Below are 21658 nucleotides of genomic sequence, written 5' to 3'. Positions count from 1 at the left end.
TGTTGGTGGTTTTAGGACTCTGGGCACTTTAGCACTGCTGTTCAGTGTAAACTGTGTCTACTCTCTGTGGTAAACATGGTAAGATTGGTCTACACCTGTTTGGCGTATTTAATTTACCTGTCAGTCCCTTGTAAAGTGGTATCTCAGATACCCAGGGCCAGTAAATTAAATGCTACTGGTGGGCTTGTAGCGCCTATTGCGCCACCCACCAAAGTAGCCTTTCAAACTTATCTCAGGCCTCTGCCATTGCAGGGCCTGTGCGCACAGTGTTACTGCCGCTGTGACGTGACACCTAAAGTGTGTGCCACGTCTGTGACCCCCCTTTTACTGCATGTCAGTCACCCCTAAGGTATGCCCAGGCTAGCCCTATGGGCAGGGTGCATTTTAGGTAAAAGGTAGGACATGTACCTTAAGTGCGTGACATGTCCTGGTAGTGACAAACAGCCATTTTGGTTTCTCACTGCTGTGAGGCTGTACTCTCATAGGAATGAATTGGGGATTCCCTGAAGTGTTTCGGTGGTAATTCCTGATATGAGAGGAGCAGTGTGGTCAAGGTTGGTATATTTGGAATAGTGATAATAAATGCTGCGCAATTGTGTGCGCAGATTTATTATCACTATTTTAGAAATTCCACTTTTAGAAGTTGGAATTTCTGTGTGCTATGTGCCTACCTACCTGATGTGTATTGCATGTCTGGCTCTGGAGTGACAGGGGCTGGTGAGGTGTGTGGCTCCAGGGAGGGCAGGGTGAGTCAGCGCAAGGCTGAATAGGAGATCTGCATTTGGAGTAGTGGGAGGAGTAATCCCCTGACCCTGAATAGGTCTGTGCCTGCCTAGGTGAATGCTGGCTCCGCCCCCCTGTGGTGTGTCTGAGGAACGAGCCCCATCTGACAAAGGAGGGTGGAAGCCTGGTAACAGATTGCTTCAACCCCCACCCGAACCAGTTGAGGTTGGTTCCTCAAGCCCTGTGCCAGGGCAGAACAAAGGGAAAATGTACTATAAGTACTGGGGCTGTGACCCCATGAAAGTGCTTCCTTGTGCTACTTGCTGCTGCTGGGCCCCAGGAGGAATCGCCACGAGGGACTGTCTCCCTGCTGGAGGGCCCTGTGAGCTGGCCTGCCTGGGCCCAGCCTTTTGTCCTGGAACTTGGGGATCCCAGCGCCTCGTGAGCGCTGTATCTTTCTCCCAGAACAGGAGGGACTTTTGTGGCCCGCTGCGCTGGGCTGCTGTGTGTCTGGAGGGAATCCCGGCATGGGGATTCCCCCATGCTTCCAGAAGAAGCGGGAGCCTACCCCGCATTGCGGTGTCTGAGGAAGTGGAGCGGGAGCCCACCCTGCACTTGTGTTTATTTAAAGGCGGGAGCCTACCCCGCACTTTTGACCCGGAGACAGAGCGAAGCCGCCGCCACGAGCGACCCAGGAACCAGACACCTGCTGCCTGACTGTGGGCGGGGCCAAAAGAGGGAAGCAGACGGCCAGCCGAAGATCAGGAAACGCGACGCGGCAACCAGGCAGACCGTGCTTTGCGGGCTCCATTTCCACCTTGTGGAGAGAGAGAGAGGCGGGTCCCAAAAGGCCCCAGGATAGGGGTCGGCCAAGGCACATTGTCGGTGCCTGTCCCCCAGCCTAGACGGAGATCGGAGGAGTCCACGGAGAGCCCCGGTGAGTGGGGCTCAAATTTGCCCATTGTTGGTGCCAGTGCCTGTTTTCACCAGCTGCCCCGCAGGAGAGTGGGCAGCTGCAACGTTGGGGGCATTGTTTCTGGTCTCTAGAGAGACCCGGGTGGATCGCACCCTTACCCTCATTGCTGGTGCTGGCCTGGTGGGCCTGCACTCTGCTGCAAGTGGCAGCCTAGCGCCCTGACTTTCTGGACAAAGAACATTTGGGCCCCAGAGGAGGCTAGTTGGCCGGGGGTCATTTTGGTGATATTGGTAGAGTGCAAGGCTCTACCAGGATGCATAATGTGTTATGCTTGAGGTGATGTATGCACCTGGGGAGTGCTACTGTGGTGCACTTCTAAATGCGATTTATGCCAAATGTGCTTTTGCATAATATGTTTCTACTAAGTACATTATCTTACCAGTAGTTACTGAGTGTGTTATCACTTGTGCTTTGTGATGGTCCTGACAGTGGCCCGATTGGCCCTGTCATGTATTTAATCCCCTGTAAATTATTACCCGATGCCAGTTGGCACAGTGTATATGTGTGATTATGATTCTAATGTGTTTTGGATAATACAAAGGCTATTTTTTATATAAACATGCGTGGTGTTTCTTTTGTGGTGTGTCTAGTGTGTTGCTGCTGTGTGTGTGTGTGTGTGTTGCGCAAGCGTGTAACTCCCTTCCCCTGACTAGGGGGGTGGTTTATGCCTGGCTTAGGCACAAGCCCTAGCCAACCAGAAATACCATTTCTAACAGTGACCCTCTCCCTGACCTCCTCTATTACAGCCCCAAAGATGGGTCAATAGGTGGGGTTGTCTATTCAGAGATCCTCACTGCCCAACAGCAGGCTGATTGCAAGAAAGTATTACAGCAGTATGCTAAGGTCTACTCCTTGACCCCTGGTCAGACAAAATGGTGTACCCATGATGGGGACGCTGGGGACAGTGTACCTGTCAAAAACAAAATCTACTGACAGTCTGATCAAGTTAAGGAGAGCATCAAAGTTGGGGTTAGCAAGATGCTGGAGCTCGAGATGATTGAGCCCTTTGAGAGCCCCTGGGCTAGCCCAGTGGTCTTAGTCCACAAGCCTCACCCACAGGGTGGAAAGAGAGAAATGAGGTTCTGTGTGGACTATAGAGGGCTCAACTCTGTCACCAAGACAGATGCTCACCCTATCCCAAGAGATGATGAGTTGATAGACAAATTGGGTGCAACCAAATTTCTTAGTACCTTTGACTTAAATGCAGGGTACTGGCAGATTGACATGGCTCCAGGTGCCAAAGAGAAAACAGCATTTTCCACACCTGATGGGCATTATCAGTTTACCATTATGCTCTTTGGTTTAAAGAATGCCCCTGCCACCTTCCAAAGGTTGGTGAACCAAGTCCTTGCTGGATTGGAGACCCTTAGTGCAGCATATCTTGATGATATTGCTGTCTTTAGTTCCACCTGGCAGGATCACCTGATCCACCTGGGGAAGGTTTTAAAAGCCCTGCAAACTGCAGGCTTAACTATTAAGGCATCCAAATGCCACATAGGGCAGGGAACAGTTGTATACTTGGGCCACATTGTGGGTGTAGGCCAGGTACAGCCCTTACAACACAAGATCCAGGAAATCCTGGACTGGGAGGCTCCAACAACTCAGACTCAAGTCAAGGCATTCTCCTTGGCTTGCCTGGGTACTACAGGAGGTTTGTGAAGGGATATGGGGCCATTGTGACACCCCTCACTGAACTCACCTCCAAGAAGATGCACAAAAAAGTAAAGCAGACAGTTAGCTGTCAGAAGGCATTTAGCACCTTGAAAGAGGCAATGTGCTCAGCAACAATTCTCAAAGCTCCAGACTATACCAAGCAGTTCACTGTGCAGACTGACGCCTCTGAGCTAAGGATAGGAGCGGTTGTATCCCAGACCAATGATGACGGTCAAGCCCAGCCTGTTGCTTTTATAAGCAGGTGGTTACTCTCCAGGGAGCAGCGCTGGAGTGCCATTGAGAGGGAGGCCTTTGCTGTGGTTTGGTCCCTGAAGAAGCGGAGACCATTCTTGTTTGGTGCTCACTTCACAGTTCAAACTGACCACAGACCTCTCACATGGCTAATTCAAATAAAAGGTGAAAATACTAAACTTTTGAGGTGGTCCATCTCCCTACAGGGAATGGACTTTGTAGTGGAACACAGACCTGGGACTGCCCATGCCAATGCAGATGGACTTTCCCGGTTCTTCCACTTAGACAATGAAGACCCTCTAGGGAAAGGATAGGCTCATCATCTTTCGTTTGGGGGGGTGGGGGGGGGGTGTAGGAAAGTGCCCCTTTGTGCATGGTTGCCCTCCACCTTTTGCCTAATGTTGATGCACTTGAGTGTGCCCTAGGTTCCTGCCAACCAGGTACCATGGGCCTATGTTCTTTCACTAAACTGTACTGTTGCAAAACCCAATTGCCAACTCTGGCCTCTTGTAAGTCCACTGTAAAAGGTACCATAGGTACCAAGGGCACTGTGACGAGGAAGGTCTACTAAGGGCTACAGCACTTATTGTGCCACCCTTAGAGGCCCTGTACCTTTACACAGACACACTGCCATTGCAGGCAGAGTGTTTTGGTGCAGAAAAAGTGAAAAGTCGACCTGTCACACATCCGTGTGTGCCATGCCAACAAACCACTACCCTGGCATAGGTAAGTCACCCCCTTAGCTGGGTGCACTATACCAGTGGTGAGGGTACAGGTGCTTGAGCCCTGTACCCCTACAGCGTCTAGGCCAATTCTTAGACATTGTAAGAGTAATAAAGCCATTAAGAGTATATTGTCTGGGAGTTTGTCATTACGAACTCCCCTCCAGAGCACCATAATGGCTTTACTGAAAACTGGGAAGCTTCACATCAAACATCTCATCACATTAATCCCACACTGATGCCATGTGGGATTTAATGAAAAATGCACAAAGAGGGCATATTAGAGATGCCCTCCTGAAAAACGACCTAACTCTAGTGTCCTGGCTGAGTGGCTGCTTACCAGCTGCCACCATCAGACATGTTTCTGGAACCCTGTGTCGAGGGCCTGCCGGTCTCAGGGTCCTGTAATAAAGCATATCCTGGGTAGAGGTGCCAAGCCTCCTCCCCCAGGATAGGCTGGGTCCACGAAGGGGAAGATTCAAAGGCATGCCAACTTTGTAAGCTGCCCCAGCTATTTGCTTCTCCCAGCAACTGTCCCCCACCGGTTCTGACCCCCCCCCCCCCCCTCTGGGCAGGAGAATCGGAATGAAAACCAAGTTAGGAGGAGAGGTGTGGCCATCTTTGCCAACCCACTCCACAAGTGGGGGAGGTGAGGTGAAGCACAACTCTCAGTCACTGCTGTCTTGAAGATGGGGGAACCAGCCAACCAGAGTGAGGCTTATGCCCCCCTCCCACTGGAGTGTGGCATAATAAGGGGGTGTACCCACCTCAAGGAAAGGCCCCATTGGTCCCGACCTGTACCTAGCTGTAACGCCCCTAAATTTAGTATTTGGGGGCAACCCTGAACCTTGCCTCCTCAGACAAGAAGAAGGACCGAAGAGCCATGCTGAAGGAAGAAGAGAAGAACACCAACTGACTTGGCCCCAGTCCTACCGGCTTGTCCAGACCTTGACCTCCCGGTGTGTCTTGCAGTCAGCAACCCCCAAGAACCCGAAGACCTGCCCTGCCTTCCCAAACCAGACTTTGTCTCCAGTGAGCACCAAATTTGCTCAACAATAGACTGGCTCCGGCAAAATCCGTGAGTATGCACCACTCGGCACCAGACGTCTATGGCCCGAGTTCGAGTGGCCCAACACCACGAGGAGGTCTCCCCGGCGATCCTGATCTGGGATCTGGTGATCCCCGACCTACGTCAAGTCTCCAACCAACCCCTGAAGCCTCTTTCTGGAGGATTACCCCCCTGACCACGACCGGAGCTGGAAAGGAAAACCTGACACTAAAAGACACCCCTGCACCGGACGTCCCACGGCCTTGGGTGGCTCAACTGACGGTGTCCTCGCATCCCAAGACATCCCAACTTACCTCTCCAACCGGTGGTCGCCTCCTGAAGATCTCTGTCCCCGAGCCTGCAGTGTTTGTTGCAACCAGAGAATCCCCATTGAAAACAGGGCACCTGACGCCAAACCAGCCCTCTGCACCCAGCCGACCCTGCACAGCTGCCGGTGCACCTTGTGTGCTTCATCGGATCCCCCTTAGCCCTGAGCCTAAGTCCAGGAGCTTTGCTCCCACAACCTTGTGGCCTGCTCGTCAACAGCCACCAAGCGGAGGCCCCGATCCCCCATCTTAGCACCCAGCCGCCCTAGTGCCGCTGAGGGTGCTTTGAGAGTGCATCATTGACCCTGGGGGAATCCTTGGTCTAACTCCAGAAACCCAACTCCCAAACCTAAGTACTTACAGTTAAACCGATAACATTGTTTCTCCAATAGGACTTCATTGACTGCTTTCTTGTGAAAATTGTTGTGTTTGTGGATTTGGTTAGTATAAAACCCTAAGAAAATGCATATGTACAAAAATGGATCTATTTACCTTTTCTCTAGGAACTGTCCCAGTGTGATAAATAGGCATATCACACTGAGTAGAGAAAGTAATCTGAAAAGTAATGTACAAAGTAATCTCAAAAGTAACTAAAAATTAATTTTAACTATTATGAACCAGTGACTTACATGTAACCAATCCAATTGCATTCAAACCGTTTTTAACTGCATTATTCTTGCAACGTATTATTACATTGACCTGTACCAGGCCTGGCTTGGTTCTAGAAAATAAAATACAACTAAATACTATTTTTATACAAGTAAATTGGTCTGAGTTCAGTCTTTGAGTTTGCTTCATCATTTCTTGCCTGAGTTGGTACAATAAATGCTGATAAAGCCTTTCTGCTCGCCCACACAACCACAAAAAGAGAGTAAGGTGCTATCTACTTTTACCTCTGCCTACCTTTGGGGATCCACTGGACTCTGTGCACGCTATACCTTACTTTGGTATAGTATATACAGAGCCAGCTTCCTACAGCCAATGACTGTGACTGGACTCAGAGAAAGAGCCTCCCAAGAAAAGATCCTCGAGTAGTAACCTTGTATTAAGGGTGTGGTCTCCTTTTAAGCAATGGAAAGAACCTTTTCCCCAATTCTTCCAATGTCCGACCCCTTTCCTTCCTCCAGTCCCATCCTGTGGACTCTGCAGGCTTTTAATTAATACCCCAATATTGGGCAGCCTGAGTGTCATGAGACACTTGGGGTCTGTGAAACCTTACTTGGTGAAACTCCAGGGTGTCACGAGATACCAAGGATAGTGTGATCCACCTCCGCAGGCCCGGATATGAAAATGTATTTGCAGCAGTAAACCGGAGTCCAGACTCCTTGAAGCTAAGTCCTGCAGACTTATACGGACTTGTCATTTGGAACCATAGGGAACATGGGACCAAGGTTAGGGACACAAGTGTTCACCCATAAGTACTTGGCACGTTGGATTTTCAAAGTAATGCCTCCTGCTGGGCATTTGCCTTTACTTCTCTTGAGATTTAGTGTGCTATGAATGAGCCCGGCGTCCAAGCACCTCCCACAGTAAGTACTTAGGGTTCAACAACATCTACTGCTGGGAAGTCTGGAAATTGATGGTCCCTGGGAAAGGAGGAGATACATTAGCACCACTCATTGGTGGGGCCTGGAACTCTCAGTCAGCCCGGGACCTGAAGAAAGGGCCTGAAGCAATGATGCAATAGGACTAGGCTTTCCATTGTGCCTCGAGAGGCGTTCTGGTAGTCTAGGTGCATGGTGCATAAGTGTTACAGAGGAGGCATGGACTCAGCAACTCAGTAGACAGACAACACCCACAGACTCTTATCAGAAAATTCAGCTTTAGTAGAGTGAGTGACTATTACCTGCCAGCCGCATAATGCAAGATGGGTCAGTACGTGCCTGGCCCAAAGACACGTAGCCACATCAAGGACAGACGTATCTCTGCAAAGGGGGAGAAAAAAAACAAAGTGAGCGAGCAGCTCATCTGCGCAGGAGACTCCAAACCTAAAACACGTCAGGAAAGGATTATGGAAAAACAGCTGGCACAGAAGACAGTGAAATTCTGCTGACCCTAATCTGTACCCTCCATGACACAGCTCTGGCCCATGTCTACCTTCCAAGACAAAGCTCTGTCTCCACTGATACAGCTCTCCCCGTGTCTGACCTCCACTAACACACCTCTGCCCCATGTCTTCCCACCACCGACACAGCTCTGCCCCATATCTGCCCTTCACTGACACAGCTTTGCTCTCCACCGAAGCAGCTGTGCCCCATGCCTGGCCTCCACTGATACAGATGTGGCCCTTGTCTGACCTCCATTGACACACATGGCCCATATTCGACCTTCGTTGACACACATCTACCCTATTCTTGCTCTCCACAAACCCATCTCTGACTCATAGCTGTGCTACTTGTATACCCTCCACAAACACATCTGTAATCCATAAACAGAGCTCCACCCCATATCTGTCCTCTGGCAGCTTAACTCTGCCCAATTTATAAACTCCAACCACACATTTAAGTTCCATCTCTTTTTCTCACCCAGCACAGATGTAATAAAGGTCAAAGCCAATAACCGTCTTCTCATTTCAACTGATTTCAAAAATAATTCCTTAACCATTACCACTACAATGATCAGTGCAATTCTAGTGTACGCAAAGTATCCAAAATGACTGGATGGTGCTAAAAAAGTACAAAGCAGCGGGTGAGGAGCAAACACTCACAGGTTAACATTTCTCTCACATCAGAGAACTATTGAAAGCCTGAGGCTCTCACCCCAAGGGGCTGATTCAATGTGGCCTCCTCTCCTCATGTAGAACACACCATCTGCCCGACTGAGCTCACCTCGTAGGAGCGATCTCAACGTGGGGTCCTAAATAGAATTATGTAAAATTATCTAGTAAGTACCACACTAATTTATTTCAGAGTACCAAAGATAAGATTAAAACACACAAGATCTTTGGAATAACTTGTGCTCTTACATCTTGAAAGGCCAAAATGTTGCGGCATCTATTAAACCAAACTGGTTCAATGGTATTCTTCAGGACTGGAGCTCCCTCCAGCTTTCCCTACCATAAATGATGTGTGTTTAATATGGAAGAGTGTAGACTACAAAGGAATTCAAAATGGAATACTCCCAATCTAAGTTGTACTGAGATGCATAGTTCCTAGGGGAACAAAGAACATACTCTCATGTTAGCCAACATGATTCAATCAACTGGTAATACCAACAGTAAGTAACCTACCAAAAATATACCTCTGCGTACGCTGTGTATTTAGTCATATGAGACGTAAACTTCTGCAGATTAAGGGGTTAATTGTTTGGGTCTGAAAGCACAACGTTTTACCCGTTGTAATAAATAGCAGGTAAGCCTGATGTGTCACCTCAAAACTGCCAGCCAATCACCTGAGCAACGAGAATCAGAGGATGGGAAAGACAAACACAATAACGTAAAGATGGTTTATTGACTTAAGCTGACAGGACAGAGAATTATAAATATAGTTGCACGGATATTTTATTAAATTCCAATCAATTGCACCCAAGGTAACTGCCCAATGGGCAGATTTTTTTGAAGAGCCCAGGGACGGAAGACTGCTTCTATGAGTTGGTTCATGGTTCATTGTGTTGAAGGTCATCCTAAGGTGAAATCTGAAAATCTAAGTTGGTCAATTAATTCTTATAAATAGTGTGTGAACCGGAGGAATTGGTTGCTTCTCTTAATTCAATTCACAAATCGTATGGCTGGTCCCTGGTCAACGACCCATTGGCACCTCAACGATCACTGCAATTCTGGTATATGCAAAGTAACAAAAATGTATTGCATAGTGATCAGAAAGTCAAGTGTGCCAAAAGGGCACAACAGCGAGTGTGTGACGACCATTCACAGGCCAATGTTTCTGCCACGTCCATGTGTTTTGTCGCGGTCACATGATACAATCATGAGCTTGTATTCATAATCACACCGCCAACCTCGTTTAGGTTCCGTTCAGTAGAGTGCAACAATGTCTGAGAACAGTCATAGGCACTAGAAGGAGTGGGGCGTGGGTGCTGTGGCACCACCAAAGCAACTATACTGGAGTTCAGAAAGCGAATGAGCAATAAAGATGCCTTTAAGTTTTCTTTTCTTCTTCTCGCTTCTTTTTCGGATTCAAATACAAAGAGAGGTCAAATTTCAGGCTATGTCTTCTTCCAAATTGCAGCTTATTCTTTTAACATGGAGACTGGAGTTTACTTTTCTTCCTCTGACTGCTAAGTGAGAGCTTTTTGTTAAGTGAACTATGGGACAGTCTTGCTGGGGTGCAAGAAGTGCAAAAGTAAAGACTTCTGGGATGTCAAAAATGTAAATGTACAGTACACATTCTTCAAAAAAATTCAGCAATAAGGAAAGCACAATTGAAGCACTTTTTTTGTAATTCTGAAGTGTGATGGAAACATGGACTTTAATAATTTCAAAATAATTCAAGGAGTTCACTTGGTGATGTGCAAATGATAAATGTGTGTGAAACCTGATATCCACGCATTTGTGTGTGGAATAAAATGTAGTCATTAAAACGGCATGTCTGTACAAATCTAGTGCCCATTTCAATGGAATATGCGCGGTCTGTAAATAACAGTGGCTACACCACCATTCTTTTGTAATAAAAGTGTGATGTGTGCTCCAAAGTGCTTCACCAGCTATATACCGCAGCCTCACCACTTCTATTGCTGAATACGCTGGCTCCTTTTCTATATTTGTTTTTAGTGTGAAGCTTTATTTTTCCACAATCCCTTTGACCTTAGTGACGCAACATTTTATGGAAGCACACTCTGAAAATTGTTTCAACACCACTGAAAACCGAGCATTACCATACAATTGTAGTATAGAATATTGAGCCCCAGACGGACAACCCGCAAAAAACCCGTGTAACCACAGACATAGCTGCTTCTGAAAGCCTTTTTTTTTAAATAGAGTTTTATACAGCGAGAACTTGACCCGAATCGGGTATCAGAGCGCTTTACATAGCACCAGTTGCGTTACATTAGGACACATTCATTTTTGTTAGGCACGGGGAGTTTAAGTGATTTGCCCAGAATCACAGGATGTTCAGCGTCATTGCCGAGACTCGATTCGAGGTCGACCGCCCTAGCTGTTAGGCCAACTCCTCTTCCATATTGCCTCATAGTGGAAGAAAGCAAGTGTGTGTTTTTTCTCGTGTCTATAATCATATGTATGCAAAATATTGACATTGAATCTGGAACCCTGCTATTTCCTTTCACATAATCAAAGTCTGCCCTTCACCAACACACCACCAACCCATCTGCCCTGCACTAACATCCTCCCAACCCATCTCTGCCCTCCTAAAACACAGAACTGCCCCAGCTCTGTCCTCTAGCCCCCTAGCTGTAACCTATCACAGCCCTTCACCAGCACGGCTCTAACCAAACTCTACCTTTCACCACACACCTCTATCCCAACTCTTCCCTCCACCACACACTTCTAGCCCATCTCCACCCACCAACACGCCTCTAACCTAACTCTACCTTCCACCACACACCTCAATCCCCACTTCCCTCCACCACACACCTCTAACCCCTCTCCACCCTCAAACACGCCTCTAACCAAACTCTACCCCTCCACCACACACTTCTAACCCATCTCCACCCTCAACACACCCTAAACCTATTCTGCCCACTACCAAAACACAAATGCCTCTAGTCTAACCCAACTCTGCTCTCCTCCAAAACGCCTCTTACCCAACTCTACCCTCCACCGGCACGCCTCTTAACCAACTCAACCCTAACTCAACACGTCTCTTACCCAACACTACCCTCCACCAACACTCCTCCTACCCAAGTCTATCCTCCACCAACACACCTCTCACCCACCGCTATCCTCCACCAACACACCTCTCACCCACTTCTGTTCTCTACCAACACATTCTAACCCACCTCTGCCCTCCACCAACACACACCTTCAGCCCATCTCTGCCCTCCAATTCATCTCTAACCCACCTCTTGCCTCCAACACACACCTCTAACCCACCTCTGCCCTCCACCAACACACACCTCTAACCCACCTCTGCCCTCCACCAGCACACACCTCAAACCCACCTCTGCCCTCCACCAACACACACCTCTAACCCACCTCTGCCCACCAACAACACACACCTCAAACCCACCTCTGCCCTCCACCAGCACACACCTCAAACCCACCTCTGCCCTCCACCAACACACACCTCAAACCCACCTCTGCCCACCAACAACACACCTCTAACCCACCTCTGCCCTCCACCACCACACCTCTATCCCACCTCTGCCCTCCACCAACACACCTCTAACCCACCACCAACACACACCTCTACCCTCCACCAACACACACCTCTAACCCACCTCTGCCCTCCACCAACACACCCCTCTAACCCGCCTCTGCCCACCACCAACACACACCTCTAACCTGCCTCTGCCCTCCACCAACACACACCTCTAACCCACCTCTGCCCTCCACCAACACACCTCTGACCCACCTCTGCCCTCCACCAACACACCTCTGACCCACCTCTGCCCTCCACCAACACACATCTAACCCGCCTCTGCCCTCCACCAACACACCTCTAACCCGCCTCTGTCCTCCACCAACACACACCTCTAACCCACCTCTGTCCTCCACCAACACACACCTCTAACCCACCTCTGCCCTCCACCAGCACACCTCTGACCCACCTCTGCCCTCCACCAGCACACCTCTAACCAACCCCTGCCCTCCACCAGCACACCTCTAACCCACCTCTGCCCTCCACCAACACACACCTCTAACCCACCTCTGCCCACCACCAACACACCCCTGACCCACCTCTGCCCTCCACCAGCACACCTCTGACCCACCTCTGCCCTCCACCAGAACACACCTCTAACCCGCCTCTGCCCTCCACCAGCACACCTCTAACCCACCTCTAACCCACCTCTGCCCACCACCAACACACCTCTAACCTGCCTCTGTCCTCCCCAGCACACCTCTAACCTGCCTCTGCCCTCCACCAACACACACCTCTAACCCACCTCTGCCCTCCACCAGCACACACCTCTAACCCGCCTCTGCCCTCCACCTGCACACCTCTAACCCACCTCTGCCCACCACCAACACACCTCTAACCTACCTCTGTCCTCCCCCAGCACACCTCTAACCCGCCTCTGCTCATCACCAACATACACCTCTAACCCGCATCTGCCCTCCACCAACACACCTCCAACCCTCCACCAACACACCTCTAACCCACCTCTTCCCTCCACCAATGCACCTCTGACCCGCCTCTGCCCTCCATCAGCACACCTCTAACCCACCCCGCCCTCCACCAGCACAACTCTAACCCACCTCTGCCCTCCACCAACACACACCTCTAACCCACCTCTGCCCACCACCAACACACCCCTGACCAACCTCTGCCCTCCACCAGCACACCTCTGACCCACCTCTGCCCTCCACCAGCACACACCTCTAACCCGCCTCTGCCCTCCACCAGCACACCTCTAACCCACCTCTGCCCTCCACCAACACACACCTCTAACCCGCCTCTGCCCACCACCACCAGACCTCTAACCTGCCTCTGCCCTCCACCAACACACACCTCTAACCCACCTCTGCCCTCCATCAGCACACACCTCTAACCCGCCTCTGCCCTCCACCAGCACACCTCTAACCCACCTCTGCCCACCACCAACACACCTCTAACCTGCCTCTGTCCTCCCCCAGCACACCTCTAACCCGCCTCTGCTCATCACCAACATACACCTCTAACCCGCATCTGCCCTCCACCAACACACCTCCAACCCTCCACCAACACACCTCTAACCCACCTCTTCCCTCCACCAATGCACCTCTAACCCGCCTCTGCCCTCCACCAACACACCTCTGACCCGCCTCTGCCCTCCACCAACACACCTCTGACCCGCCTCTGCCCTCCACCAACACACCTCTGACCCGCCTCTGCCCTCCACCAACACACCTCTGACCCGCCTCTGCCCTCCACCAACACACACCTCCAACCTTCGAACACACGTCTTACTGATCCCTGCGCTCCACCAACACACCTCTAACCCGCCTATGCCCTCCATCACACCTCTAACCCACCTCTGCCCTCCACCAAACACCCACCTCTGCCCACCACCAACACACCTCTAACCCACCTCCGCCCTCCACCAACACACCTCTGACCCGCCTCTGCCCTCCACCAACACACCTCTGACCCGCCTCTGCCCTCCACCAACACACCTCTGACCCACCTCTACCCTCCACCAACACACACCTCCAACCTTCCACCAACACACGTCTTACTGATCCCTGCCCTCCACCAACACACCTCTAACCCGCCTATGCCCTCCATCACACCTCTAACCCACCTCTGCCCACCACCAACACACCTCTAACCCACCTCTGCCCTCCACCAACACACCTCTGACCCACCTCTGCCCTCCACCAACACACCTCTGACCCACCTCTGCCCTCTACCAACACACCTCTGACCCACCTCTACCCTCCACCAACACACACCTCCAACCTTCCACCAACACACGTCTTACTGATCCCTGCCCTCCAACACACCTCTAACCCACCTCTGCCCTCCACCAACACACCTGTGACCCGCCTCTGCCCTCCACCAACACACCTCTGACCCACCTCTACCCTCCACCAACACACACCTCCAACCTTCCACCAACACACGTCTTACTGATCCCTGCCCTCCACCATCACACCTCTAACCCATCTCTGCCCTCTACCAGCACACCTCTAACCCACCTCTGCCCTCCACCAACACACCTCTAACCACCTTTGCCCTCCAACACACCTCTAACCACCTTTGCCCTCCACCAACACACACCTCTAACCCACCCCTGCCCTCCACCAACACACACCTCTAACCCGCCTCTGCCCTCCACCAACACACCTCTAACCCACCTCTGCCCTCCACCAACACACACCTCTAACCCACCCCTGCCCTCCACCAACACACACCTCTAACCCACCCCTGCCCTCCACCAACACACCTCTAACCCGCCTCTGCCCTCCACCAACACACCTCTAACCCACCTCTGCCCACCACCAACACACACCTCTAACCCGCCTCTGCTCACCACCAACACACCTCTAACCTGCCTCTGCCCACCACCAGCACACCTCTAACCTGCCTCTGCCCTCCACCAACACCCACCTCTAACCCGCCTCTGCCCTCCACCAACACACACCTCTAACCCGCCTCTGCCCACCACCAGCACACCTCTAACCTGCCTCTGCCCTCCACCAACACACACCTCTAACCCGCCTCTGCCCTCCACCAACACACACCTCTAACCCGCCTCTGCCCACCACCAACACACCTCTAACCCGCCTCTGCCCACCACCAACACACCTCTAACCCGCCTCTGCCCTCCAACACACCTCTAACTCACCTCTGCCCTCCACCAACACACCTCTAACTCACCTCTGCCCTCCACCAACACACCTCTAACTCACCTCTGCCCTCCACCAACACACCTCTAACCCGCCTCTGCCCTCCACCAACACACCTCTAACCCACCTCTGCCCTCCACCAACACACCTCTAACCCACCTCTGCCCTCCACCAACACACCTCTAACCCACCTCTGCCCACCACCAACACACACCTCTAACCCACCTCTGCCCACCACCAACACACACCTCTAACCCGCCTCTGCCCACCACCAACACACACCTCTAACCCGCCTCTGCCCACCACCAACACACCTCTAACCCGCCTCTGCCCACCACCAGCAGCACACCTCTAACCTGCCTCTGCCCTCCACCAACACACACCTCTAACCCGCCTCTGCCCTCCACCAACACACACCTCTAACCCACAGACCTAGCTCATCTCTGACCCTATCCCCCTTTCACGGTCTCCATGGTGATACTGTGCTTGGGGTCCTCTCTCGTGCACCCTGCACTTCCGTCACCCCGTTGCCATGGCGACACTATACGGAAGCGGGTCTTCAGTGCGCCCTCAACCCCTTCCGGTTGCCATGACGACAATACATACCATCCCTATGGATGAGGCAGGGGGTCCTTCCGTTAGGTACAGAGGGTCTCGAACCTTCGACCCTCGGCTCCTGTCCGGGCGGCGGTAACCTTGAGTTAACGACAGCGGAGAGGCCCTCGAGCGGAGGGGCGGGGCCGGGGTGATTGATGATAAGTGACAGCACGAGGGCGGGGCCGCAGCTGCCTTGGGATGAGTGACAGCACGAGGGGCGAGGCTAGGGCTATCAGGTGATGAAAGACAGCACGAGGGGCGGGGCCGGGGCTGCCTGTTGATGAGTTTATTTATTTATTTAATGCGTTTTTATATAGCGCGGACTTTATCCGAAGGTGTCAGAGCGCTTCACAATAGGAGCAGTAATGATACATAAGGAGAAAAATTACAAGTGAGCATGTTACAAAATCAAACGTTACGTTACATGATGCAATAGTGACAATTGTGCAGGTATCAGGAGCAAACAAAATACAAGAGGTAGCAAACGGTACTTACAAAAGGAAAAAGTGACGTGTGCAGGTTACAAGAGCATACAAAGTACACAGAGGTAACAAATTGCAATAAATGGCAGACACTAAAACAAAAGTTACGTTACATGAGGCAGTGGTGGCCGTTGTGCATGTATCAAAAGCAAACAAAATGCAAGAGGTAGCAAACGATATGATACAAAAGGAAAGGTGACGTGTGCATGTTACAAAAGAGTACAAAGTACAAGTAGAGGTATAATACTGCACTAAATGGCAGACACTCAAAACACAAAACACACTGGGAAGGCACTTCTATAGGCATGGAGAACAGAATTTCCTTTAATGGAAGGACTTCCTTCAGAAAATAGAGGGCGTGGACAGCACGAGGGGCGGGGCTGGGGCTGCCTGGTGATGAGTCACAGGATGAGAGGCAGGGCCGGGGCCGTTTGATGATGAGTTACAGCACAAGAGGCGGGGCTAAGGCTGCATGGGGCTGAGTGACAGCACGAGAGGTGGGACTAAGGGGAGGCGGGGCTATCACACTCTCAGGGATAGGTGAACAGGAGGCGCCGGAAGAGCAAGCGCGGCCTCTGCTCCCGGAAGTAATAGTGGTAGTGTGCATTACCCGGAAGTGGCCAGTTTCGATGCTTCCTCGGCAGTGTCAAGGGGCTTCGAAGTGCAGCGGATGGTCGGGGCCGCCGGTGGGGACCCTGAGGGATTATTGGGTTATTAATGAATCTGCCCCCTCCAGGTCGGAGGCCACTGTCCGTGCGGGGGCGGAAAATAACAAACCAACCCTGCAATGGCTCTTGTACGCAGGGCCGGCTGTTGGGGGGATTACTGGACACTGACCTCGGGGGGCACTGGCTTGGAGGGGGGTACTGGCCTGGAGGGGGCGCACTGACCTCGGGGGACACCGACCTGGGGGAGGAGAATGACCTCGGTGGACACTGACCTGGAGGGGGCGCACTGACCTCGGGGGACACCGACCTGGGGGAGGAGAATGACCTCGGTGGACACTGACCTGGAGGGGGCGCACTGACTTCGGGGGACACAGACCTGATGGGGGGGGGGGGGTGCGGCTGGCCATAGCAATAACGTACGACGTGGAAGCACCTGCTGCAGAGTTCCTGGTGCGTCCAGCTTGCAGGCAGCAATAAAAATGTCAAGATAACACGGTAGTGATTAATGTTCTGCCGGTGAGAGAGATGGGAGTTTTGTCTACTGGCAGTTTTGACTCGCCATCATTTAATTATCACGCGTGTTAAATATGCTTGCTGCAAAGAACAGATCAGTATCTTATGCGGATGGCTGCGTGGAATATTATAGCCAGCCTTTCCCAGCGCTTTAAAACAATGAAGTGCATGTGAGAGAGGGGCTATAGAGCGGTATGAGGAAATCCGAGGATGAGTTAATATGAGGGAGGCGCCAAAAAGGATTGTCACACTGGATGCAACCCGCGCTAAATCTGGCGCTGCTTGCTCATGTAAGAGGTGTACTTACGATGTAGGTGCCACACCCTTTCCAGTGGTGAGGGGATGCTTCACTCGCAAGGCCTCCAGCTCAGACTGTGCCGCCCTGTGTCACAAGGTATCTGCTCCCTTCACACGGTGTGCTGGATCCCTGGCGAGAGCAAGTTTCCACTTTTCAAGAGAGGCTGAGTGCAGGACTTTTCTTTTTTTTGTTGCAGGTTAACATAGCGCAGACTCGACCCGAGGGTATTGGAACGCTTTACATAAGCTCCAGTTACTTTACACAAGGACACATTCATTTTTTAGGTACAGGAAGATTAAATTAATTGCCCAGAATCACAGGAGGTTGAGCAGACTTCGGAACTCGAACCTGGTTCCCCAGTTCGAAAAGCCGCAGTTGTAACGCCACATCTCTCCCCCATTTCCATTTTAGGTTGTGAAACTCCTTTAGGACATCAGTGGCAACCTCAGAACCTTACTTTTGGGGGGCGTTCAAGGTGGGGAGGGATAATTAATTTAAAGTACCAAGGGCTTGCTGGTCAGGTCCATCCTTACCTAGATACCCATCCTCACAACATTCATACCACACACCACCTCATTAGGTGTGAACCACCACCACATGGGTTGAGAGGTAGTGAGGTCGTTGGGGGGGCTCAAGTTTATGGTCTCTTTGTGCTTATATAAAAAGTTCATCTGCGAATTATGGACCAAAAATGAGCATCTTTCCCAAGGCACTAAGGGATGAGTGCATAACCCCTGAACTTTGAAGCAACTGGACTGCAAATGGCTATCTTATTTGCTCAAGGGGCTTGCATGCTCCCAACACCAGTGTTACATTTGATTTTTGATGCCTTCAATGAAAACGAATTTTGACAAAAAATAGTACAAAGGGCTGTGCACTAAGCCTCACACCACCAAGACTTCACCTCACCGCTTTTCACACGATTAACATTTTTCACAAGTAAGCAGGTCTGCAACTCACATGGTGCTGGCATGTGACATGAAGTTTCTTCACTCATTAGATAGTGAGCAGTAGAAGAGGTGCTATCACATGTTTAGCTGGATTCCCTAATAGGTTTCTAGCTTGGGCATTAAAGCTCTCCACAGCTGACCTCCAATTAAAATCTCCCCAGGACATGAGAGGTGGTTCCAGGTAATTTAGTTCTTGCTGTGAGGAAGCAAAGGTGTGACTGCTTCACGCAATGCAAGGGCTCAGATACACCATTCTCCAAGGCCTGGCTCTTTCTCACTGTACGATAACAGTGAAAATTGTTCTAAGGTTGGCAGGTCTGAAACTGGATGATCACTATGTGTCATAAAAAAAACCCACAAGACCCAGCCATGCTAAATTCAGCATAAGCACATCAGTCTTGAAAAGAAGCAACAAAAGTCACATATTCATATATATGTACTTGATAGTGCGAGGCTGTCTGGTGTCAGGGAAAGTGTTTGAGGAAAAAAATGCACAGCATGGGGAGAGTTAACAAAGATCACACATTTTGTCAAAGAGACAGGGAGCAGGAAGAATCATTGGTGCAAAGAACAGTAAAAGGCACCCAAAAATTGGAGCATTATACACTTCTAGATTGTGCCGCACAATAGAGGTTCAGTTAAAAACAGATTACTTAATTCATATAATCAACATCAAGGTGACATCTATGTAAAGATCAACATTAACCCAATTGGAAACGGGTGCAACAACAAAAAAATCATATAGTCATATACACAGAGCTTCTGACACATATCCCACAGCAGAGGACAACGAGGTGGGAGGACTCGACAGACAAAGTACCTGCACAGGCTGGTATAGAGAGCTTGATGGGGGTGCTTATACCTGTGCTTGAGGCAAAGTGACAAGCTTAGCAGCACGTTTTTTCAAATAGTATGTCCCTATCAAGAGTTTCATTTGAGCCTTTAAATGTCACTTGTTTCCATAGTTTTACAGCATAACCGTAATGTAAATATGAGTTACCTTTGTGCGCACTCATTCCAACCAGGGCGCATACATTTTGGTTGATTTGAATTGGGGCACAAATTGTGCAGCCAAGGCTTTTCACAACACACTTTGCAACTAGTGAAAGTTCAGAACTTAGATAATTTATTAATGTTTGATTAATTAAAATCATGATGTGATGAACCAAATTACTTCAAACCCACCCACTTGATTCCAAGCCACATTCTTATGACAGTTTTAACTCCATTGCTGACCCAGCAGATGACCTCAGAGTCCGTAGTGCTCTAAAATGTAAGAGGATCATTCATAAGTAGATCTGTTCAATCATTGGCCTTTTACCACAAAGTTCTCATTAGAACCAGAGAAAGGAGTCCACCAAGAAATTATGTTGCCTTTGCACGATTCCTACCCCGCCCAGATATTCCCAAAAACATGATCAGCCCAGAGTTTACACACCAAATACCCATAATTGTATGAGCAATCCCCAAAATATAGTCCGCATTGACATGTTGCACAATTGAGTTAGATCATTACAACGTGCAAAATGGAAGAAACATTTGTGCATCACTACACTAATATCTGTAAGACATAAACTATATTGGTAAATTAAGCAAATATATTTAAATATATAGAAAAATGAAACAACTAGTCAGTCCACAACAAAAAGTACAAGTTCATTAGTCAATAATTATTCAGGAAAGCAATCCACAGTCTGGATACCGATCCTTTAGTCATGAAGTCATGAGATGGCGGATTCCTCCTTCACCTTTAATTTCTATCTGGCTTTTATTAAAAAAAGTTGGTGAATTGACAGTTTAACAGAGTGTCCAGGGAAACGAAGCAGGCTAAAACTGCTTGTCTACATGATTGTATACCCCAGACATGAAAAGATGGTCTCAGGACACCCCTCCTTTCAATTAAAAGAATGGGGCAGATACATAAAATGTGGCTCAAGTCTCTGGCAGCTATCCCACCTAAACGACGGGCTTATCGTCTCTGGCTGGAGCCAGGGTAGGGTGGGCAACTGTGCAGGAAGATGACCAAAGTAAAATCCCATACATTTCCTCTTCAAATACTGAGTCCAACCAGCAGTTAAATAGGCCTGTGGTTTGAGGGTTTTATTGTAATTTAAAATCATCCAGCTGCGGCAATCGTTTTGCTAGAAGCGATCACTGCAGATTGCTTCCTCATTAAACGATTTATAGATTTTTTAGAGAACTTTAGGAGTGATCTTATCTCGTAGTGATTGATCCCCAAGAGTGGATATTGCAGATTCTAAGTAAATTGGGGCAGGAGCACTTTCATTTCTTGAGAGCTCTAACCATGACGTTTTGCTTAATGTATTGTCAAACAATGCTCTTGGTTTATGCCAAGATTTAAGGTAGGACCCCGTCCGTGCTATCAACCAGTGCTGGGAATGCATCGACCAGTGCTGGGAATGCTTCAACCAGTGCTGGGAATGCTTCAACCAGTGCTGGGAATGCATCGACCAGTGCTGGGAATGCATCAACCAGTGCTGGGAATGCATCGACCAGTGCTGGGAATGCATCAACCAGTGCTGGGAATGCATCGACCAGTGCTCGGAATGCATCGACCAGTGCTGGGAATGCATCGACCAGTGCTGGGAATGCATCAACCAGTAAGTTAAAGAGGAATCTGTAGGTTTTTGAAACAGCTGTTGTTGCAAGGATTCTTCTCAGAAACAGAACTATGCTTGGGACCATAGAGCACCAGTAGTTAGGGACTGAGTCTTCATGCCACCTCAGTACCATGAGCATGATTCCAACAAGCTAGAGTGTCTCACTTGCCTGCCCTCTTTCCCATAACCAGAAGAACAAGTGAATTGACACCCAAGAACACAACACTCCCGACCCTCTCAGGAATCGATGTGACAGGACACTCCCTTTCACCCACACGCTCATACTCGTCCACAATAAGATGTGAAAGAGACATGAAGGAAGTTTGAAATGTTTATTTAAACCATCGTGCTCTTAAATGCAGTATACGTGCCACCATTAGACCCCCAAACCACAAGCACCACCACCCATACACTCCCTTCCAG

General features: G+C 49.9%; 1 protein-coding gene across 1 annotated transcript in view; it reads right to left on the bottom strand.

Annotated features, from left to right (window-relative positions):
• Window positions 1–15897, bottom strand: part of FAM3A (FAM3 metabolism regulating signaling molecule A) — a 144807-nt gene extending 128910 nt beyond the window's left edge. Inside the window, exons 1-2 of the mRNA XM_085629917.1 lie at window positions 15713–15897; window positions 7547–7625 (exon numbers count right to left, since the gene is read on the bottom strand). Coding sequence (XP_085486043.1) covers window positions 7547–7559 — 13 coding nt within the window. The 5' untranslated portion in view covers window positions 7560–7625; window positions 15713–15897. The remainder of the gene's footprint in view (window positions 1–7546; window positions 7626–15712) is intronic.
• Between the last annotated feature and the right edge of the window lie 5761 nt (window positions 15898–21658).

The sequence above is a fragment of the Triturus cristatus genome, chromosome 10, assembly GCF_964204655.1.
Source record: "Triturus cristatus chromosome 10, aTriCri1.1, whole genome shotgun sequence".
Taxonomy (NCBI): Eukaryota; Metazoa; Chordata; class Amphibia; order Caudata; family Salamandridae; genus Triturus; species Triturus cristatus.
This window is presented reverse-complemented; position numbering and strand designations above follow the sequence as displayed.